A 24,724-nucleotide genomic window follows, 5' to 3' on the forward strand; every position below is an offset into this window, starting at 1 on the left:
CTACTTAGCTCGAAATGAGGCGGGTTTCCACAGTTTTTTTCTCCCTTTTTTCCAGGTTTTTTCTTTTTTGTTTTCACCTTTTTTTCTCTGTTTTCATTTTTTCTTTCATTTTTCGTTGTTTTCCTTTGGTTTTCTTTATTTTATTCTTGGTTTTCACTTGGGTTTCCCTTTTTTTTTTCTCTTTTTCCCTCGGTTTGTTTCTTTCTTTCTTGTTTCTCATCAGTTTTTTTGTTTTCTTTTTTGTTTCTTTGTTATTTTTCTTATTTCTTTTTTTTCTTATGTTTCTTTTGGTTTTCACTCTATAGTTTTTTGTATATGTCAAAAATAGTTGTCTACTACACGTTTAACATTTTTCCAATACAAATTTATCATTTTGAAGACATGACAACATTTTTTCTATACAAATTTTCATCATTTTTCAAACGCTAGATTAACATTTTTTAAATACAAAATTATTTTTTTGAACGCATGGTCAACATTTTTGCTATGCACACTTTTAATTTTTTTCAGATTCTTGATTAATACTTTTCAAATGCAAGATTAACATTTTTTACCGCATGATCGACATTTTTTCTATACACATTTAACATTTTTAAATACTTATTCGACATTTTTTCAAATGCTTGATTAACATTTTTATATATATTATAATTTTTTTTATTTTTTACATACATGGTCAACATTTTTCTATACATCTATAACATTTTTAAAATGCTTGATTAAAATTTGTTAAAATACTTGTTCAACATTTTTTAAATGATTGATTAGTATTTTTTATACGTTATCATACAATTCAACATTTTTTTAATACGTGGTCAATAATTTTCTATACACATTTTACATTTTTTTTGTGCTTGATTAACATTTTTCAAACACTTGTTCAACATTTTTTCGAATGCTTTTAACATTTTGAAATATTTACTCAAATTGTTTCATACAATTTTTTTATATGTAATAAACATTTTCTCTATACACACTTAACATTTTTCAAATGTTTGGTCAACATTTTTTTAAAATGTTTTATCTAGATTGATTTTTGTAATATATGTATTTAGAATATTTGAAACTGTAAACGAATGTAAAAAAAGAAAGCAAAAAACAAAAATAGAAAACGTGAAAAAAACAAAAGACAAAACGAGGCTGAATGTTCGCGAGTGTCTGGGCGGGCCCAACTCGTGCCACGCTGCAGCAAGCAAACCGTGTAGGCCTCTATATCCCCCTAAAAAAAATAAAAATATATAATCTAGGCCTCTATATACCAAGTCTGGGCCGTAAATTAACTGCCTCAGACTCGCTCCGAGACTCTTGACTGACTACTGGGCCACTGCGCGAGACCCAATTACAGAGGACTCGCCGCTTTTCTTTTCGTCGCCGGATACACAACCGAAGCCGCCGCGCTCCGCCGCCTCCTCTCGCCTCTCCTCCGCCGTCGGTTGCATCCCTGCCGGCCATGTCGGTGAGTGCCCTCGGCAACCGGACCCTCCGACCTCCCTGCTTCCATCCCCATCACGTAAAACCCTAGCTCCTTTACCCGCTTCCCCCGTCTGATCCGCGCTGCCTCGCCCCCCTTCCGCAGATCTTCGAGTACAACGGGAGCGCCGTGGTGGCGATGGTGGGGAAGAACTGCTTCGCGATCGCCAGCGACCGGCGCCTGGGCGTGCAGCTGCAGACCGTCGCCACCGACTTCCAGAGGGTGTTCAAGATCCACGGCAAGCTGTACATCGGCCTCTCCGGCCTCGCCACGGACGCCCAGACGCTGTGGGTCTCCAATCCTCGATTTGCGTCTCTGTTTGCTTGGTTGATCTCCGCTGATTTGGTGGCTTCGTCGATTTAGGGTTTGACGTGTGTGCGGCGTCACGTGTGTGCAGGTACCAGCGGCTGGCGTTTAAGCACAAACTGTACCAGCTTCGGGAGGAGAGGGACATGAAGCCTGAGACCTTCGCCAGCCTTGTCTCCGCCCTCCTCTACGAGAAAAGGTGAGAAGCTTAAGTATCGGGACTCCTGGTAGTTTGATTTGGAGCATCGTGCAATTGTGGTCGGGTTAAGAGCAGAACATATGAACCAGCGCTGAACATGGGAAGTAAATTTAGACTTGCTGAATTGCATTGTGGCCACTGGTTGACTATGTGAAGTAGCGTTGGTGTGCCTTCTATTGTGTTAATCTCCACATAATTTGGGATAAAAAATTGATGATTGATGATATAGCTGGTGCTCCAATTCCAAATGTTACCTTCTGATGCATAGGTTAATATTTTGTGTAGACGCGTAGTTATGTTGATGTAATTGTGCAGTTCCTCTTCTTGTGGCAGTCTGTTTCAGAATCATATTTTTGATTAGCTGAAATGTGTAGGATGTTTGTGTAGATACAGTATAACTGTTTTTTCCTTCTATCCTTCTGTCTTCTTACCACCCCTTATATTTGCTGAACTATGGGGACAGCTAACGGAGTTATTTCATGATATTTAGGTTTGGGCCATACTTCTGCCAACCAATTATTGCTGGGCTAGGTGAAAAGGATCAGCCATTTATATGTACCATGGACTGCATTGGTGCCAAGTATGTATCATTCATCTTTCTGTGATCTCTTCCGTTACATGTGTTACAATGCTCTTCCTTCTCAAAAGTACAATTGATTTGAATACGGCTGTAGGCTATGTTTTATTCACATACTTCCAAGTATAGTACCTATCTCCCATGGGCATGCTTATAACAGTGAATTATCAGCTTTGGTTCAGTCAGAACCCTCGGATGTATTTAATCTTTGGTTAAGATTGCTTATTGTCAACTGTCATCCAAGTATGGGATTTATAGGGAGTGAATGGTGAACCACAAGGTTCAGAAAACACCAAACAAGGCAGGCATGAAAAACAATTAAGTAACTAAATATTAACCTATATAATATTAGTACGTATATGCTTTGGAAAGGTTATCTTGTTTTAGTGTTGCCCAGGAGCCATACAAAGTTGTATTGTTAATGTAGACAGTATGCTATGCTAATATACCGTTCCCATCTGTACTTTCCTGGAACCACAGACCGCAGTGAGCACACCATGGAAAGATGTATTGCATCATAAGAAGCAAGAGTATGAAGCAAAACCATGAAACTTGTGCAACAGAGTAATCAGACTAGCTAGCATTGGCCACCATAAGTTAATTAAAATGAGAAAATAAAGGAGAAGTCAAACAATGGTCAACAATCATAATAGAAAAGGACGAGGAATTATATTGTAAAGAATGATTTATAGGTATGAAGTGGTCATGCCACGCTCACCTACACCATACGGGCTAGTGTCATCTGTCTCTTCCTGCCCAGAATCATCGCCTCCTTCCACATCTTCCGGCCCAGAGTCATCATGTCTCTTGATACATGATGATGTTGATTCTTGTGAACCCTATACTGACTTCCTTTTCAGTTATTATATCTGTAGGAGTTAATCTGATCAGAAGTGGATCCTTTATGCAGGGAACTGGCAAAAGATTTTGTGGTTTCTGGTACTGCTTCGGAATCACTATATGGTGCTTGTGAGTCCATGTACAAACCAGACATGGTTCGTTTCCTTACTCGAGAGATGTACACGCTAATTTATTTTATGTAGTTCCTCATACAAAATGCTATGGTAATTTCCCTTATCTGGTTTTGTACTGTAAATATGACAATTCTTTTAACCATCTTTTTGGTAAAGGAACCCGAAGAACTATTTGAGACCATCTCACAAGCATTGCTGTCTTCTGTTGATCGCGATTGCTTAAGTGGTTGGGGAGGTTATGTTCTTATTGTGTAAGTTCCACGTATATCTCAAACTCTTACATAGTATACCAAGTATGCATGCGAGTGTGTGACCATCTCCGACTGACAATAATTTATTCATTATTAGGGCACTTTGCATGCAAAAGTTCATCTCTAAATTTGCTAATCCCAGGAAGATGTGTTATAATTTGGTATTTGAACTGAACATTAGATTTATTGAACCAACATGTGCTATTATTAGTACACCATATAAGAGTAGTAATTTGCGAAGTAGTGCCATACTAGATATCAGAGGAAGTTGCTTGCCCTCTATGCCTTTGAAGTCCTTCCTGATATTCTGATTCTCTATTTTCCTGGTTGCAGAACGCCCACTGAAGTTCAGGAGAGAGTGCTTAAGGGGAGAATGGACTGATTTCGCAACACCTGCAGTCCTAGTTCACATCTGAGATTGTTCAACCAAAAACCCGTGTGATCTACTCTTTCTGTGCTCAAGCACTTCTTTGTTCGACCCGACAACTTGGATTTTAACATGCCAGTGAAATCTGAAATCTGAAATTGAAATCATGTGTGCCTGTGCACTTCGTTCCAGAATTACAGCCTCCAGTCTGAGCAGGCTTTTGTTTTGCCTGTTGAAACTGGAGGCAACTATTGCACATGACATGTCTCTGATATAGTAGTTCGGCTTGTTTGGTTCGTGTACTATGCTTGTCACCCCACCCTTTGGGAGTTTGATAAATTTGATCAGCGAGGATCGTTTTACTTCTGAAATTGTGGTAAGATTGCTTTTATATAGGCTAGCCAAAGCACTGTGCCTATTCTGATGACCGATATTATGCATTTTGACTTGTGTTCTTGCAACACCTTGTATGGGAATGAAACATGCTCGGTCGTCTTTCCCTTTTTTGCATCACACCATCACACCATTGTCACTAGTTTACCATATCCTAATCCCATGTACCCATCACTTGCCTTATCTCCTCGAGATATACTCGTAGAAAATGAGATCTCCCACACGAACGGCGATCTCCGTTGCGTCAGCCGACCAGTGTTTTCGCCGGCGCGCCGGAAGCGAAGCACGTAAAGAAACCACTGCCTGCATGCATGTCAACTTAAGTGACTTTTGGAAAGATGGCATGTAGCAGCACGTCGCGGTCACCTGACATGTACAGCCATTCGCTCAAATCATACAATTGCCTGATCAATTCCTACAAGAATTTTTACACGGCACACAGAACACTTCTCCGTTCCCCGGTTGGTATCTTGCTTGCTCATGGGAGAGCGGGAGAAGGGAGGAGGAGAAGGCCGCCCAGCTGCAGGGCTCGTCGTCGGCAGCGGAGGGGAGGGATCTCTCCGGCCGGTTGAGCTCGACCTCATCGGCACGGTCGGTGCGGACTCACCTTTGCTGGTCGCACCGGCGACCCTGTCAGCGGAGGCCGAGCAGGAGCCGCGGCAGCTGTTCCGGTGCCACTACTGCCGGCGGGATTTCTACAGCTCGCAGGCGCTCGGCGGGCACCAGAACGCGCACAAGCGTGAGCGCACGCTCGCAAGGCGCCACGCCGGCGTGCCAGCGCCGCTCGGACAGCACGGTTACGCCTTCGCCATCCACGGCGGGCTCGGTGCGCCGGGGCCTGGCCAGCTTCCGAGCTGGTTCCGCGCATTCAACGTCCGGAGGACGGCGGTGGCGGCGTTCGGCGAGGACGAAGGCTGGCGACGGCGGAGTGACGAAAATGTTGGCCACTGTAGCGATGGAGATCAAGAGCTGCCGAACCTTGACTTGACGCTAAAGCTGTAATCGTAGTAGACCTTTGGTACTACGTGCCCATGGATTAAGTGCTTAGAGTATGTGTGTAAATAGTTTTGTTGCAAAAAAGATGCCATGTGATGAGAATAAGCAACACATAGTACTAGATAATAATTTTAGAACATTTGAGAGCTCTTGTGAATAAACTGATATTTCCCCGCAAAAGAAAAGAATACACTGATATTTTTTTTGAGGGGAAGAATACACTGATATTGATGTGCGGAAAACTATAAATCTTAGCTTTGGAGTCGGTCCTCAAAGTCGGTTTCTGGTAACAGAAATTTTAGCCAACTAATTGGCGCACACATGATGGTCTTAGAGCATGCCCAATGGATGACTTATTGCTGCTCTGAAATGGTTTTAGGTTAGAAGAGAGAAGGTTTTTAGGCGCCGCGGCAGCAATGCTTTCCAACATGCCTAAAAATTGTTGCCCAATTTTTTTGGCCTTCTTCAATTATCAAACATTTTAAAGCATGTTCAACACAATTAATCCAAAACAAACAATATCAAGCTCATCTATAAACACAACATCTTCCATCACAATCCACTCCTATATCACAACAAAAAACAGAATAAATAATACCTCAAAGGCTTTTTGTCGAGGCTATTGTGATACACTGATATTTTCCTGCAAAAAAGAAGAGGAATAGAATGATATTGATGTGCGAAAAAACTATAAATCTTAGTTTCGGAGTCGGTCCTCAAAGTCAGTTTCTGGTGAAAGAAAGTTTTGCCAACTAATTAGTGCACACATGGTGGTCTTAGAGCATGTCCAACGGATGACGTATTGCTGCCCTAAAATGATTTTAGGGTAGGAGAGAGAAGGTTTTTAGGTGCCGCAACAACAATGCTTTTCCACATGATTAAAAATTATTGCCCAAATTATTTTGGCCTTCTTCAGTTATCAAACAGTTTGAAGCATGTTCAACACAATTAATCCAAAAACAAACAATACCAAACTCATCTACAAACACAACATCTTCCATCACAATCCACTCCTATATCACAACAAAAAACACAAAAAGTAATACCTCGAAGACTTTCTATCGAACACCTAACATGCACAGAGGGAACTGGATGTCAACCAGCGTAGCTTGAAGATTGTAAATAGTAGTTTTGTTGCTAAAAGGATGGCTTGCGAGAATATGCGACACAAACAACTACAAATGTGAGCTTTGGAAGCAGAAAACTATCGAAATCACTTATTATAGGGTACACATTGTAGAGGTCACTCTCATCTTCTATAGTGGTGACAAATGGTGCACCACATGTGCGTCACTTGTCGTAATAGAGAGTTTTGGTGGGAGGTAGCACTAAACACACCACTAAAAACAGCTTTCTCGCACCTTTTCTCCCACTCCACCAATAACAAGGTTCTGGTGGCTACTATCTGGCAATTTGACTTATTGACTAACCTAGGGATTCGTATTACTTCTGCTGCTTCTGGCGAGTTGGCTATTGTATTGTCTCTGATGTAGGAATTCCAACCTAGGGAGCAAGATGATGAGCAGTCTCTCACTCATGGGCCACCGTTCACGTCGAAGAACACATAAAACACCATCACTCCTACATCGACCGCAATCATGACTACATCTGGTCTTTTAGTGTTCCCATTAAGGCCAAGATCTTTGGTTGGCTGCTTTTCAGAGATAGAGTTAACTCGAAGGAAAACTTGAACCCCAAGCATATTGTAGACTCTCATGCATGCCCCAAATGCTATGCCCCATGCGAGGATGTTGCCCTCATTGCTCTACACTGCCCAGCCGCCGCTTAGGTGTGGATTCATTTGGGCATTCGGCACCCACCACTAGTAGGAAAAGGGGCTTTTACCCCGATTTGTAAGGGCCTTTTGTCCCGGTTTTCAAACCGGGACTAAAGGGTCGTTACTAAAGCCCTAACCCTTTAGTCCCGGTTCTTACACGAACCGGGACAGAAGGTCCTCCACGTGGCCGCTGCTGCCAGCCCAGGCAGGGGGGCCTTTGGTCCCGGTTGGTGCCACCAACCGGGACCAATAGGCAGGGCCTTTTGTCCCGGTTGGTGTCACCAACCGGGACCAATAGGCATCCACGCGTCAGCATTTCAGGGGCTGGGGTTTTTATTTTTTTTTGAAGGGGGGGGGGGGGGTTGGGGGGTTAATTTAGGTGTTTCATATATTGTGTTAGCTAGCTAATTAATAGAGAGAAGTGTCCTCTCTTATCTCCGTGCTTGGTCGACGCTACGTACTATATACGTATGGAGAGGACTAGACACGCTAGGTAGTAATCAAATGAAGGAAACAGAAGATCGTCATGAACATATGCATACAGAGAGAAGTGATATCGACCACCTCTCCTTCTCCGAGAGATTGGTCGAACAACAAGTTCTCGTATATCTATCCGACACTACCGGCTACATATATACAATAATTATCTCTTACAATACAATCTCCTAATTAAATTGTAAGAACACAGGGTCCACATAGTATTCTCCGTTTTCAGCGATCACGTGGTCAAGGAAGAATGCCGCCAATTCCTCTTGAATTCCTCGCATATGATCTGGTGCTAGGAGTTCATCCCGCTTCCGAAACATCTAATTTGAAGAAGGGGGTCAATACATATATATGAATAAATGAAACTCAACACAAATGATGGTAATAAAATAAAATTGTGAATATTATTGCTTACGCACTTCATATTGTTCTTCAGTGTAGCCCCGCTCACAGGTCGTGTAGCGGATGGACTCGCAAACGTAGTATCCACAGTAATTATCCCCGGGTTCCTGCCACAACCACTTTACAAGAAATAGAGGTCAGTCAAACTGATAAGCAAGCATGCTAAATGGTATTGATGAAACTAGCGCTTGAATCACTAGGAGATGCGCGGAACATGCTACTATAGTACTTACTTTCGGGTGTTTAAATTGCAGCTTCTTCGGCAGTCCCGGAGCTTTTGTGGTGAATTTTCTCCAAACCCTGCCAGAAAAAGAAAACAATTACTTGATATCAGGAAATGAACAAAGTTGCTGATATGGTGGATAATGATCGATTTAACTTAGTTCTCGAGCATTTGAGTCATGTTCGCATAGTCCTGGGGATCTTTTCGTCTCGAGTCTAAGACGGTTACTACTCCCTGCTCAAGCTTAATCTCTAGGAGAATATAGTGGAAGCTGCGCATGCATGCATAAGTCATCAATTACATTACCATAACCTGGACTAATAAGGGAAACCGAATATGCACAAAACAGTAACACTCACTTGAAGTTGTAAGGAAAGAGTATTATATCTTTGTTTTGATTTAATACCAACGATTGTAGCAAGTTGGCCTCGGCTTCTTTGGATGTTTTTCAACCGTATATGCATCTATGAGATTTGTGTTAATGAACCCAATATCACCGATTTGTCTTTTCTTCAATTCGGCGATCTTCAATCTGCATAATATAGTGAGGATAATTATAAATACATGCAATGAAAGAGTTGACCTATATAGAGAGACTTAATGGCAGAAGTAGTACTACTTACAGACAGTAGCAAGTGATCGTTGTTTTATCGAGGGCCTTTTGATTGTAAAACTGGAAGAAATCCTCAAATGGAACATTCAGCAGTTCAATTCCAACGAGGTCATGCTCCGGTTTAACTCTCAGCGTCAAAGTACTCGTCCCATCAGACTCTCTGCAGGTTTTCATGTACCAATCATGTAATCTTCGCATCATCGTTGTTAGAGATCTTACATCTTTGACGAGAGGCTTCCCGTAATGGTATTTGTGTTCGTCCACCTCCATGATTTCATAATGTACATCGTCGGGCAGGTAATCTCCAAGATTGCTATAACCGGGCACCATCCTCGGATCATTAGCGACGATGTCTTTTGACACCTTGAGCGGGGGGCACGATTGGTTCGCTTGTTCGCCGAGCTGGGCAATTTTTTTCCCAGCTCGTCGTTCTTTTAACCTTTGATCACTGACAGTACTTCCCGACCGCTCCGCTTCGGCATATGTCTTTCCAAGAATGCGCTCATAGTTGCCTCTCGGCGGAGACTTTGGTGGTTTTGTCAGGGCAGCCAGAGTGCGCTTTGCTTTCACCGGATCTACCTTCTCCTCCGGAGGTGGATGTTTCTTTGCTTTCACCCCTTCAAAGAAGTTTGTCACTTTGGCTCACACGATCTTCCTGGTTTCCTCCTCGGTCCTCTCGTATGGTAACTTCTCTGGAGTCTTCAGAGAAGGACCGAATCTGTATTGCCTCCCGCCTCTGGCAGCTGTACTGCTAGACGCCGGCAGAGCAGACGGAGCGGCTGCGGCTGTCTTCTTTCCTTGCTTACGAGGCGGAGGAGAAGGACTACGACGCGCCGGAGCAGCCGCAGCGGCGGCGGGTCTCTTCCGCCCTTGCTGACGAGGCGGAGAAGGAGGAGGCTGGCTGCTCTGGCGCGCCGGCGCAGGCGAAGAAGGAGGCGGAGTGCCGCCACGCGCCGGAGAAGGAGGCTGAGTGCCCTGATCACTCGCCGGAGGAGGAGGCGGAGGAGGAGGCGCAGTGCCGCCACGCGCCGGAGAAGGAGGCTGAGTGCCCTGATCACTCGCTGGAGGAGGAGGTGGAGGAGGAGGCGGACTGCCCTTACTCGCCGGAGCCGTCCAGTTCGGAAGGTTGATGAGCTCCTTCCGCCATAGGCACGGAGTCTTCAGAGCTAAACCCAGCCGAGTCTCCCCTTCACCGGTAGGGTGGTCAAGCTGGAGGTCCTCAAATCCCTCCGTTATTTCATCCACCATCACCCTAGCATATCCTTCTGGAATCGGCCGGCAATGGTAGGTTGCGCCGGGTTCAGGAGGTAAAACAGAGCCAACAGCCGCCTTGACTTTGAAGTTCTGCCATTGCGCCATAAGGTGGCAATGTTGAGACTCCATGATAGCATCCACGGGGTAGCTAGCAGGAGCCGTCAAGACATGCTCCACTTGAAGCAGCTCGGTGGAAGCCACGCTGCTTCTCCGCTGAGATGGCGGGGTAGCTTCGGGGGTAGTTTCGGCATGTCGATTGCTGTCTTGTTCCTCTAGCGCTTGAACCCTTTCGTGCAGCTTCTGAATTTGGGTCTGCTCCATTTTTTCCTCCTCTCCTGGCTTTTGTAACCGCCTGCGTCCGGAAAACCAGCCTTCCACGAAACGGAGCCTGGCGTGCCTCGTGTCCGTCCAGGGTGCTCAGGATTCCCGAGGGCCATTGTGAGCTCGTCGTTCTATCTGTCTGGAACGAACGTCCCTTCCCGCGCTGCATCGATATATTGCTGAATCTTCTTGACTGGTATTCTCAAAAGCTCGTTCGTCCAAACGCACCTCCCTGATACAGGGTCCAAGGTTCCGCCAGCCCCGAAGAACCAAGTCCGGCAACGGTCTGTCCAGTTCATTGTCTGTGGTTCGATCCCTTTTTAAGCAGATCATTCTCAGCCTTGGCCCACTTAGGCCGGGCTTTGAGGTAGCCACCTGACCCCGTGCGATGGTGAAGCTTCTTCTTTGCAGCATTCTTCTTGTTTGTCGCTGACATCTTCTTACTCTTTTCCGATGTCTTGTGGGCCACAAATGCGGGCCAGTGATCTCTGATCTTCTCATACCGGCCGATGAATTCTGGTGTCTCTTCTTTGTCGACAAACGTTTTCAGCTCATTCTTCCACCTCCTGAATAGGTCTGCCATCTTCTTAAGAGCATGAGACTTGATTAATTGCTCTTTAACTGGCTTCTCCGGATCCTCCTCTGGCGGTAGGGTGAAATTTTCCTTTAGCTCAGTCCAAAGATCATCTTTCTGCATATCATTGACATAAGACACCTCAGGGTCTTCCTTCTTAGGCTTATACCATTGGTGGATGCTGATCGGGATCTTGTCCCTAACTAGAACCCCGCACTGAGCAGCAAATGCATCCTTTGTCCGGATGGGTTCAATCGGTTGGCCGTCGCGCGCGATTGCTGTGATCTCAAACCTTTCATCCGAGCGCAACTTTCTCTTCGGGCCTCGTCTCTTTACCGCAGTTGTGCTCGATCCGGAGGGCTAGAAAAAAGAAGAAAGACGAGTGTTAATTAATATGTGTACATACCAAAACAATGAATGCATCAATTAGCTAGTCAGCACAGGCTTAACCAATATATTTACCTGGCCGGACTCTGTTCGGTCACCGGAGCCGTCACCACGGGCTCCTTCTTGCACCAGCATTGGGTCATCGGAGCCATCATAATCATGTCTTTCCTCCTCCACTCTTCGATCACCGTAGCCTGCTTCTTCACCCTGTTCTTCCAGACCATCATTGTCGTTAAGATACGACAAGATATCACCTCCGGCTAAGATTATGTCCCCCAACACCTCTTCTGCTTGCTCGTCTCGTCCGTGCTCCATTGTTTCTGCAAATATTACAACATGGCAATTATTACACAAACATGACAGCAGGTGGTTAGTGCAAACGTAGACCTAGCTTATTCCGGGTTTGGGGTGGCCTCAGCAACGCTTCAAGGGTAGGGGCGCGACGGGAGGGGGTAGGAGACCGACATCGTTTTTTTCTACGGTTTGGGTGTGATCGAGAGTTTTGGTCGAGCGAGAGGGCCGGGGGGTGCTCCCGTGGTATAAGTTATCACGGTCGAGAGGGGGTATAAATATCGACCGTCAATCATGTCGAAGTTATCTGGAAGGGAGTTATATATATCGACAACGACGACATACATACATGGGAAAATAATGTTATCGGGGAGGGGGTATATCGACCCCCCCACGTGTTGAAGTTATCGGGAGGGGGTTATATCGACAACGACAATGAACGTACATGGGAAAATAATATTATCGGGGAGGGGGTATATCGACCCCCCCTCGTGTTGAAGTTATCGGGAGAGGGGTATATCGACGACGACAGACCCGATAAAACATAAGAAAACGAAGAAGAAACAAAAAGAGGAGAAGAAGAAAAGGAATAGAGGAGAAGATCGAAGAAAAAAAGAAGAAAGAAAAGAGGAGAAGAAGAAAGGAATAGAGGAGAGAAGAAGAAAAAATAGAATTTTTTCTATTTTTTCTTCTTCTCTTCTATTCCTTTCTTCTTCCCCTCTTCTTTTTCTTCTTTTTTCCTCCTTTTATTTATTTCTCCTCTTCTTCCTCTCCTCTTCTTCTCCTTTCTTCCTCTTCTTATTTTCCTTTTTCCTCTCATTCATAAAAAAAATGTTCAAATAGAAAATTTCGAAAAAAGTAAAGGTTTTGCCTAATGCATTGTTCATATGAATATACAAACATTTGCATATTCTACAATAATTAATATCACCAAAAAAATCTATGAACAGAAAAAAATCCTAACTTTTCTAAAAATCTATCTTTTGCATATATACATGAACATATATATACACAGAGAACATATATACATACATATACACAGAGAAAATGCAAAAAAAAGATCTAAAAAAGGACATATAAACAGATATACACACATACATATACTCATACATATACATATAAGCATATAAATGTGCAGAAAAAACAGGGAGGAATTAGGGGGCAGTGCCGGCCCTGACCAAGGCGACGGCGGCGCGTCGGGGCAGGGGCAGAGGCGGCGGTGGCGTGGTCGGGGCAGGGGTAGAGGCGTCGGCGGCGAAGGGCGGGGCAGGGCGACGGCGACGACGGGGACGGGCCGGGGCGGCGCGCGTCGGGGCAGGGGCGCGGCTGACGGCGAGGGCGCGGGCAACGGCGACGGCGACGACGGGCACGGGCGACAGCGGGGGCGGCGGGCGGCGTCGGGGCAGCCTGGCGGCGTCGGCGTCGTCGGGGCGGCAACTGCTAGGTAACTCTGAAGATTTCCTAAGTGTGAACTTATATAGCAAAGCCTTTAGTCCCGGTTCGTGGCACCAACCGGGACTAAAGGTAGGCATTAGTCCCGCTTGGTGCCACCAACCGGGACCAAAGCCCTCTTTCAGCAGCGCAAAGGGCGGGAAGCGGCGGCCTTTGGTCCCGGTTGGTGGCACCAACCGGGACTAAAGGGGGGGCATTGGTCCCGGTTGGTGCCACGAACCGGTACCAATGCACCCCTTTAGTCCCGTTGGTGGCACCAACCGGGACCAAAGGCCTCTTGCTGCCCGCGTCGCGGCCAAAAGTTTAGTCCCACCTCGCTAGTTGAGAGGGGCTCGGAGTGGTTTATAAGCCCCGCTGCGGCTGCTGTCTCGAACTCCTCTCTATAGCAGGCTTCTGGGCCTAACTTTGGCGCACTGCCCGTTGAGCCCTCTAGCCCTTCTGGGCCTGTATTTGCAAACCCGAGGGTTGGAGGGCCCAGCGGACAGCGCCCCAACAATTTTTTTTGCTGTTTTTAGTTTTTTGTTTTCTTTTTTGCTTTATTTATTTTGTTTTGTTTCTACTTACAACAAAAAACTTATTTATTTTATTTTATTTTGTTTCTAATTACTTATTTATTTTACTTTATGTTAATTCTTTTTGCTATTAAAGTTTCTATCAAAAAAAGTTCTTTATGAAAATTCTTTTTGCTGTATTTAGTTTTTTTGTTTTCTTTTTTGCTTTATTTATTTTGTTTTGTTTCTACTTACAACAAAAAACTTATTTATTTTATTTTATTTTGTTTCTAATAACTTATTTATTTTACTTTATGATAATTCTTTTTGCTATTAAAGTTTCTATCAAAAAAAGTTCTTTATGAAAATTCTTTTTGCTTTTAATGATTTTGAACAGAAAATACTTCGATAATTTTAGTTGCATCAATTTTATATGATTTTAGTTTCAATAATACTAGAGGTTTCTTATAATGTTTTGAACAGAAAATACTTTGTTAATTTTAGTTTCATAAATTTTATTAAAGTTTATTTTATTTTGTCGGAACACAAGAAGTCCGGAGTTGTAATAAGTTATTAAAAATAAAAAAGAGGCGCAATGCTCGTTGATTTGCTTCAAGCCTTTCGGAATAGTGTAGACTGCACTGCACATAGCTCGATGCAGTCTACCTTATTCCTCAAGGCTTGAAGCTAAGCAACGTGAGCATTGCGCCTCTTCTTCATCGTCTCTGCACTCAGGGCTTATAAACCGCTCCTAGTGCCTCCCAGCTACCGAGGTGGGACTAAAAAACTGCTTAGTAAGAAACTCTAGTACCGGTTCGTGCCACGAACCGGTACTAAAGGTGCTCGTGGGGCCACAGCCTCATTAGTACCGGTTCGTGGCACCAACCGGGATCAAAGGGTGGAATTGGTCCCGATTCGTGCCACCAACCGGGACTAATGGCCTTGCACAGCGGCGTGGTGGTGAGTTTAGTCCCACCTCGCTAGCTGAGAGAGAGACGCGCCTGTTTATAAGGTGCGGTGCGCCTGAGCTGTCGAGCTCCTCTCTAAAGCAGGCTTACGAGCCTAACCTCTCCGTACATGCCTGTGGGCCTACTGGGCCTTCTACGGGCCTGAATCCTGGCCCATGGATGGGTTTCTAATCGTATTCAGGCCGTGATGGCCCAGTAGGTGGCATAATTTTTAATTTTTGGCCTGTTATTTTTCATGCATTTACTAATTATTTTGAGCTATAAGACCCTAAAATTGAAAAGCATTTCAAATGAACTCTGAAAAGGTTGAAAGTTGGCATGGTATCATCATTTCATCCACATAGCATGTGCAAGAAAGTTGAGAGGGTTACGGCAAAAACTAGATGCACTTCGTGTACAAAACGGACAATGGTATCATACTCGTCTGTTACAAAGTTGGCATGGTATCATCATAATAGTTGCGGGAGAAAGTCTTCACTTTTTCTTCGCTTGTGTCATTTGCTTATTGTGCCGTAACCATGGATAATCTTCATCCTTTATCAGGATGCTTGGGTCAGCCTTGACTTTGAAGGGTGGAATTTCATGTAACTTTTTATAATCTTCAGACATGTCTGTCTTTCCCTCCACTCCCACAATGTCCCTTTTTCCTGAAAGAACTATGTGGCGCTTTGGCTCATCGTATGATGTATTCGCTTCCTTATCTTTTCTTTTTCTCGGTCTGGTAGACATGTCCTTCACATAGATAACCTGTGCCACATCATTGGCTAGGACGAACGGTTCGTCAGTGTACCCAAGATTGTTCAGATCCACTGTTGTCATTTCGTACTGTGGGTCTACCTGTACCCCGCCTCCTGACAGATTGACCCATTTGCACTTAAACAAAGGTACCTTAAAATCATGTCCGTAGTCAAGTTCCCATATGTCCATTATGTAACCATAATATGTGTCCTTTCCCCTCTCGGTTGCTGCATCAAAGTGGACACCGCTGTTTTGGTTGGTGCTCTTTTGATCTTGGGCGATCGTGTAAAATGTATTCCCATTTATCTCGTATCCTTTGTAAGTTAATACCGTCGAAGATGGTCCCTTGGACAACGAGTACAACTCATCACAAACAGTGGTGTCACCTCTGAGACGTGTTTCCAACCAACTGCTGAAAGCCCTGATGTGTTCACATGTAATCCAGTCGTCACACTGCTCCGGGTGTTTGGAGCGCAGACTGTTCTTGTGTTCATCGACATACGGGGTCACCAAGGTAGAGTTCTGTAGAACTGTGTAGTGTGCTTGAGACCAAGAATATCCGTCCCTGCATATTACTGAGTCCCCTCCAAGCGTGCCTTTTCCAGTCAGTCTCCCCTCATACCGCGATTTAGGGAGACCTATCTTCTTAAGGCCAGGAATGAAGTCAACACAAAACCCAATGACATCCTCTGTTTGATGGCCCATGGAGATGCTTCCTTCTGTCCTAGCGCGGTTACGGACATATTTCTTTAGGACTCCCATGAACCTCTCAAAGGGGAACATATTGTGTAGAAATACGGGCCCCAGAATGACAATCTCGTCGACTAGATGAACTAGGACGTGCGTCATGATATTGAAGAAGGATGGTGGGAACACCAGCTCGAAACTGACAAGACATTGCGCCACATCACTCCTTAGCCTTGGTATGATTTCTGGATCGATCACCTTCTGAGAGATTGCATTGAGGAATGCACATAGCTTCACAATGGCTAATCGGACGTTTTCCGGTAGAAGCCCCCTCAATGCAACCGGAAGCAGTTGCATCATAATCACGTGGCAGTCATGAGACTTTAGGTTCTGAAACTTTTTCTCTGGCATATTTATTATTCCCTTTATATTCGACGAGAAGCCAGTTGGGACCTTCATACTGAGCAGGCATTCAAAGAAGATTTCTTTCTCTTCTTTCGTAAGAGCGTAGCTGGCACGACCTTCATACTGCTTCGGAGGCATGCCGTCTTTTTCATGCAAACGTTGCAGGTCCTCCCATGCCTCAGGTGTATATTTTGTCTTCCCATACACGCCCAAGAAGCCTAGCAGGTTCACGCAAAGGTTCTTCGTCTCGTGCATCACGTCGATTGAAGAGCGGACCTCTAGCTCTTTCCAGTAGGGTAGGTCCCAAAATATAGATTTCTTCTTCCACATGGGTGCGTGTCCCTCAGCGTCATTCGGAACAGCTAGTCCGCCGGGACCCTTTCCAAAGATTACGTGTAAATCATTGACCATAGCAAGTACGTGATCACCGGTACGCATGGCGGGCTTCTTCCGGTGATCTGCCTCGCCTTTGAAATGCTTGCCTTTCTTTCGACATTGATGGTTGGTCGGAAGAAATCGACGATGGCCCAGGTACACATTCTTCCTGCATTTGTCCAGGTATATACTTTCAGTGTCATCTAAACAGTGCGTGCATGCGTGGTATCCCTTGTTTATCTGTCTTGAAAGGTTACTGAGAGCGGGCCAATCGTTGATGGTTACAAACAGCAACGCGTGCAGGTTAAATTCCTCCTGTTTGTGCTCATCCCACGTAAGTACACCGTTTCCATTCCACAGCTGTAAAAGTTCTTCAACTAATGGCCTTAGGTACACATCAATGTCGTTGCCGGGTTGCTTAGGGCCTTGGATGAGAACTGGCATCATAATGAACTTCCGCTTCATGCACATCCAAGGAGGAAGGTTATACATACATAGAGTCACGGTCCAGGTGCTGTGATTGCTGCTCTGCTCCCCGAAAGGATTAATGCCATCCGCGCTTAAACCAAACCATACGTTCCTTGGGTCAGCTGCAAACTCAGCCCAGTACTTTCTCTCGATTTTTCTCCACTGCGACCCGTCAGCGGGTGCTCTCAACTTCCCGTCTTTCTTACGGTCCTCACTGTGCCATCGCATCAACTTGGCATGCTCTTCGTTTCTGAACAGACGTTTCAACCGTGGTATTATAGGAGCATACCACATCACTTTCGCAGGAACCCTCTTCCTGGGGGGCTCGCCGTCAACATCACCAGGGTCATCTCGTCTGATCTTATACCGCAATGCACCGCATACCGGGCATGCGTTCAGATCCTTGTACGCACCGCGGTAGAGGATGCAGTCATTAGGGTATGCATGTATCTTCTGCACCTCCAATCCTAGAGGGCATACGACCTTCTTTGCTGCGTATGTACTGTCGGGCAATTCGTTATCCTTTGGAAGCTTCTTCTTTAATATTTTCAATAGCCTCTTAAATCCTTTGTCAGGCACAGCATTCTCTGCCTTCCACTGCAGCAATTCCAGTACGGTACTGAGCTTTGTGTTGCCATCTTCGCAATTGGGGTACAACCCTTTTTTGTGATCCTCTAACATGCGATCGAACTTCAGCTTCTCCTTTTGACTTTCGCATTGCGTCCTTGCATCGACAATGACCCGACGGAGATCATCATCATCGGGCACTGGTTCCTCTTGATCTTCAGCAGCTTCCCCCCTTGCAGCATCATTGGGCACATCGTCTGGTTTCTCTTGATCTTCAGGAGCTTCCCCCGTTGCAGCATCACCGTATTCAGGGGGCACATAGTTGTCATCGTCCTCTTCTTCTTCGCCGTCTTCCATCATAACCCCTATTTCTCCGTGCCTCGTCCAAACATTATAGTGTGGCATGAAACCCTTGTAAAGCAGGTGGGTGTGAAGGATTTTCCGGTCAGAGTAAGACTTCGTATTCCCACATATAGGGCATGGACAACACATAAAACCATTCTGCTTGTTTGCCTCAGCCACTTCGAGAAAATCATGCACGCCCTTAATGTACTCGGAGGTGTGTCTGTCACCGTACATCCATTGCCGGTTCATCTGCGTGCATTATATATAATTAAGTGTGTCAAAAACCATTACAGAACATCATGAATAGATAATTAAGTGACCAAATTAATAGAAGTTCATCATCACATTAAAACCAAAGTACATACATAGTTCTTATCTAACAACATATATATAGCTCTCCAGAGCATCTAATTAATTAAACCATACATTGAAACTATGTAAAACATTTCAATGCGAAAACAAATGCGATCATAATCGCAACCAAGGTAACAATTGATCCAACGGCATAATGATACCAAGCCTCGGTATGAATGTCATATTTTCTAATCTTTCTAATCTTCAAGCGCATTGCATCCATCTTGATCTTGTGATCATCGACGACATCCGCAACATGCAACTCCAATATCATCTTCTCCTCCTCAATTTTTTTATTTTTTCCTTCAAGTAATTGTTTTCTTCTTCAACTAAATTTAACCTCTCGACAATAGGGTCGGTTAGAATTTCCGGTTCAACCACCTCCTAGATAAATAAAATCTATGTCACGTTGGTCGGTATATTTGTCATAAACAATAAATGAACCAAATAGTTATAAAAAGATAATATATACCACATCCGAATCATAGACAGGACGAGGGCCAACGGGGGCGGATACCAAAACCATCGCACTATGTAATAAGAAGGAATAATAAAAGTAACAAAATTAGACAAGTAACTATCTAAAGTAAGAATTTTTTCCTTTCAGAAAGAAGATAAGAACAAGAGGCTCACCACGGTGGTGCTGGCGACGAGATCGGCGCGGGCGATCGACGGCGTGAAGACGGGGACGGGACGTGACGAACCGCTAAACCTAGACAAATCTCGGGGAAAATGGAGCTCGGAGGTCGAGTTTCGAGAGGAGAAAGATTAACTAGTGTGGCTCAGACATTTCATCGAACACCTCATGTGCATAGGAGGTGAGCTAGAGCACCCAAATGCCCTCCCTGGCCGGCCAAAAAAAACAGAGCACTGTGGAGTGCTCTGCTGTGGCGATGGGGTATATATAGGGAACTCTTTGGTCCCGGTTCGTGGCACCAACCGGGATAGTCCCGGTTGGTGCCACGAACCGGGACCAATGCCCCCTTTCGTCCCGGTTGGTGGCACCAACCGGGACCAAAGGCCTTGTGCTGCCCCGCGTCAAAAGTTTAGTCCCACCTCGCTAGTTGAGAGGGCTCGAGAGTGGTTTATAAGCGCTGCTGCGCCCACCCTCTCGAGCTCCTCTCAACTGCAGGCTTTCGGGCCTAACCGTTCTCTTTGCCCGTGGGGCCTACTGGGCCTTCTGCGGGCCTGAATCCTGGCCCATGGATGGGTTTCAAGTCGTATTCAGGCCGTGGTGGCCCAGTAGGTGGCATAATTTTTTTCTCTGTTTTTTGTTTTCTCTTTTGCTTTATTTGTTTTGTTTTGTTTCTACTTACAACAAAAAACTTATTTATTTTATTTCTAATTACTTATGTATTTTACTTTAATTATTTTATTTTTATTTATTTTATGCTGCTATTTTTATTTAATTTATTAAGGTTTATTTATTTTAGTTACTATAGTTTATTTTATTTTATTTTATTAAGGTTTATTTATTTTTATTTATTTTATTAAGGTTTATTTATTTTATTTACTATAAAAAATGAACATAGATGCGCTTATAGAGGAAATTCAACCTAAATTCATAATAAATTTCTATGAAATTTACTGTGAATTTAGGTCAAATTCCCTGTATAAGGGCATCTATTTTCACTTTAAGAGGAGCTCAACAAGGCAGAGAGGGACGGGCTTATAAACTGGTGTGAGCGCCCTTCGGTTGGCGAGGTGGGACTAAACACTGGCCGCAACTAGGACCAGCCCTTTAGTCAGGGGCGGACCCAGGAGAAAAGTTGAGAGGGGGCAATTTTTTAACCATATTTGTGAAGCAACAAGGAAAAAGATTCCATATAAACGAAAACATGGGCATAATCACTTCATTCTAGGCATGGGATTAAAATTCACTGAAAAGTGAAAGAAAACTAACCATTCGAGACAAAATGAATTATGTCAATATGACAATATCTTGTTCTAAAATTGCATAAGAGAACATCAGCACACTTTTGTAAGAATCAAACCTTCCACCTGAAAGAAAAAACGTCATTAAATCGAGGGAGAATGAAAACATGGAAGAAGGACGATACTAAAAATTAGAAAAGGAGCTTTATCCATTACCTTTTGTTTCGTCCCACGACAATATCTCACCATACGAAAACATATAACTACCACTTCATTACGAATTTTGTTCACCAATTCTTCTTTGACAAAACGGATAACGCTATGGTTCATAAGATCATCAAGTACTTCTTATACCCTCATCCTCATGCTGATTGCGATTGTAATCTACAGTCCTTTACTTTTTAGATGTATCCCTAAGAAGCTTGTCCAAATCAACTATTTCCTGCATTTTGGAAGTTTATCGATTTTGGAAAACACCTCTTGATTAGCTTCCCTGCAACTTTAAGTGCCAAAAACTAAAATGTTAAATGAATTACCAGATTAGGAAGTAGAAATATATTATGTGGACTAGCCATTGATTGTAAGTACAAATTGCATACTAAATTTATGTTATTACAAAAAATAATGTTTGAACTGACCTAATCACCTAACTTGATAGATTATACACATAAGTAATGATTTCTAACACAGAAATTACAAAAGAACAAAAACCTTGAAAAAGAAAACCCTAGACTATTTATATGGCTTACCTTAATGTCAATTAGAATTAGGGAATCGGGGAATTGCGGTCCCTATTTGGCGATGGAGTTGTGTTGCCGCTGCGGCAGTGTTGTACCAGGCCACGATGCCACGAGGGACCGTAGGAGATTGCCGGCACCGGCGACCGCGTGATGGCGTGTGTGGCGAAGTCAGTGCTTCCGTCTCGTGGGTGGCTGCATGCGTGAGGTGTGCGTCTAGGTTTAATCTTGCGATTGAGTTAGGCTTTTTTTTGTGGGATCGATTCAGTTAGGCAACGTGTGTAATGCGTACTTGCATTGGGCCCTAGGCTACAGTCCATGAATTGTTAATTTGTAGAACTGCTTCTTTAGAGTTGGGCTTTTAGAAATATACAACGAAAACAGATTGGGCTGAGTGGGGCCAGGCTATTGGGCTGAGTGGGGGCACATGGCGTAGCACGTTGACCTGCTATGAGCCGATCGAAAAATCAAGTGGGGGCAGCTGCCCCCACAGCCATCAACGTAGGTCCGCCCCTGCCTTTAGTCCCGGTTTGTGGTATAAACCGGGACTAAAGGGTGGTGGGCCAGGAGCGTGGCCCATTGGTCCCGGTTTGTCCCACCAACCGGGACCAAAGGGTCCGAACGAACCAGGACCAATGCCCCCACGAGGCCCGACAGGCCCCTGGCCGCACGAACCGGGACCAATGCTCACATTAGTCCCAGTTCGTGACTGAACCGGGACTAATGTGAATATTGCCCTGTGACCAAAGCCCAGTTTTCTACTAGTGCACCTCCCTCGACAGAATTTGGGAGAGTGCATCGCCCCTTGGCCTTTACCCTAACATTTCGCCCTCCGTTGCTCTCACCATCCTCTGGAAATTTTAGGACTCACGCAATGCGCTCATCTTCCTCTACGGGCATCATCTCTCAAGCACTACGGAACATTGTATTTGACTTCTCACTCTGCATCTTTAGATTCAAAGACACTGCGTCACGGACATGGCCAGGTCCGGGGAAAGCTAGCTTTCTTCTATGCTTGATCCTCTCTTGTAATGTAAAACATTGATGGTTCGGTGGTAATATATTCAGGTAGAGAGCTACATCTATAAGGAAGCATCAAGTGCCGAACTGTGGAAATAAATGTGCACAATAAAACGGCTAGCCACACACATCATTGAGAGTACTATCGCACTGTCGATAAGAGAATCTTATTAAAGGCGTAAATCAGTGAAGTACACACAAGCTCCACAGCTAGCAGCTAGCCCTATTTTGTGCTAATTTGGAGCTACAGCCATGAGTGTCCGTCGGCTTGCCTTCGGATTCTTCTTCAGTCTCACCGTCTACGTCGCTACCGTTGTGACTGCGGGGATGTTGAGTATAATGTTTATTAGGAAAGGCGAGATAGACTAGGATTTGTTCTGGCTTGTCTTGTACTCCAAGTAGATGATTGTACTCATATATATGCCCACGAGGCTCAAGCAATACAATAAAACGATTCCACCAAATCCCTCTCTCCCTTCTAACATGGTATCTATCGCAAGTCGATCCTAAACCCTAGCCGCCGCCGCTTCCGCACCCGCGCGCCGCCCCCGGGGCGGTCGGCCACCATGACCGTCGCCGGGGGCCGCGCCGCCCGTACCTAGGGTTCGTCCGCCGGTCGTGTTGACCGGCTGCCCTAGAGAGTCTTTTTCTCGAGCCTTGCTTTGGAGTTTTCTCTCTCCCGCCGGTCATCTTGATCGCACGGTTTCTTTTTGGTTTTCCGATCTATTCTTGATCGGTTTGCGTCGCCCACCGCCGCCGTCGACCCCGAGCGCCTCTACTCCGACCCCGGCGCGACCAGCCGGCCTCTCCTCCGACCCGGCGGCCACGCGCGCCGAGGCGGCCCGTCAGGGCCAGCCGCCGTCCGCGCGTCGGTCCGCCCGTCGCCCTGCGACGGCCGTCACCGCCCTGCTCCGACAGGGACACCTGCATCGCCCCGACCCGGCGGCCTCGCGCCATGCGACGGCCAATCATAGCCGTCGCTCGCGCGTCGGCCCGCCCATCGATCCACATCACCCGCCTCCGCCGCGTTTGCACGGCGGCCCGGCGGTCTACCTCGCCGGCCTCGTCCTCGGCTGCGTCAGGCTCGTCGGCTGCCTCAACTCGGGGGCGCCGCTGCTCCGTTGGTCGCTCGGGTCTCGCTGCCCGGCCTCCGGCGTTGCTTTTGCAGCCCGGGTGCCGGTGCTGACAAGATTGTCCGCACGACGTCCCACGCCGTCCGTCGTCGCCGGCTTCATCTCGGACTCCGCCGCCACCACGCCTCCACCGAGCGGCGACCCCGACCTCGCGCGCGATCGGCTTGATCACCCGCTCGCCGCCACGATCCGCCTCATCTACGCCGCACGACCGACCTGGTCCGTCGGTTACGCGCGCCTCCGCAGGTCCCATGAAGATCGTCCCCCAGTTCAGCGCGCCTCTCCACCGATCGAGCGTCGGGCTGCCGCTGCGTCGCCCCATCGGGCTGCAGCGCCGCCGCCCCGTGGTTCTTCTCGCGGCTGCATTGACTCGTGTGTCGCTGCTGCGTCGCCCCATCGGGCCGCAACGCCGCGGCCCCGTGGTTCTTCTCGCGGCTGCATTGACTCGTGCGTCGCCGCTGCGTCGCCCCTTCGGGCCGTAGTGTCGCGATACGCGGTCCCCGCCGCCGCCCCGAGGCCGTCCCCGCGGTTGCACCGACTCGCGAACCGCCGTTGTGTCGCCCCTTCGGGCCGCAGCGTCGCGGCCCGCGGTCCCCGCCGCCGCCCAGAGGTCTTCTCGCCGTCGCCCCGACCCGCCTGCCGCCGCTGCGTCGCCCCTTCGGGTCGTAGCGCCGCGGCCCGCGGTCCGCTCCGCCGTCACCGCGCGTCGACCTCCTGTGGTATGCGCCGCGCCGTCTTCCTTGGCGCGGGAACGCCACCGTCCGCGCCGGTCTTCGTCACGCTATCAGGGTTCTTCGCCTACTTCGAGCACCGCCGCCGCACTCCTAACCTAGCCGCCGCCGCCGCCCATCCACCCCCTTCGTCTTCGTCCAAGCACCAGCCCGTCGCCAGCGTCGCCGTCATCTACCCCGACCACTTCGTCTACTCCGACCACCGTTGGTGACATCGGCCCCGCGCCGATGGACGCCGCAATCGTGTCCCCGGGCCTGGCAAGCCTGGTCGGCGCTTCGTCAACTTCGTCTTCGTCCGTCTACGCATGCCCGGTGCTAGCAACACCGGTGCGTGCCTTCGTCTACGTTATGTTCCCGGGCTTGGCAACCCCGGCGCGACGTGTCGTCAACAACGTTTTCTCCCCGGCGCACCACTACTTCGACACTACTGCGCCTATGACTAACTCGGCGCCCCCTTGCGCCCGCGGCTTCACGGCGACTTCCTCGACACCGGCTACCCGACTCGACATCGACCAC

General features: G+C 46.5%; 1 protein-coding gene across 1 annotated transcript; it reads left to right on the top strand.

Moving 5' to 3' along the window:
• Positions 1-1,299: 1,299 nt before the first annotated feature.
• Positions 1,300-4,516, top strand: LOC109783108 (proteasome subunit beta type-3). Its single transcript, XM_020341709.4, has 7 exons — positions 1,300-1,456; positions 1,577-1,758; positions 1,869-1,976; positions 2,467-2,556; positions 3,464-3,548; positions 3,684-3,778; positions 4,112-4,516. The coding sequence occupies exons 1-7, from the start codon at positions 1,451-1,453 to the stop codon at positions 4,158-4,160; spliced, it is 615 nt and encodes a 204-aa protein (XP_020197298.1). The 5' UTR covers positions 1,300-1,450; the 3' UTR covers positions 4,161-4,516.
• Positions 4,517-24,724: the final 20,208 nt, after the last annotated feature.

Source organism: Aegilops tauschii, chromosome 6, assembly GCF_002575655.3.
Source record: "Aegilops tauschii subsp. strangulata cultivar AL8/78 chromosome 6, Aet v6.0, whole genome shotgun sequence".
NCBI classification, from domain to species: Eukaryota; Viridiplantae; Streptophyta; class Magnoliopsida; order Poales; family Poaceae; genus Aegilops; species Aegilops tauschii.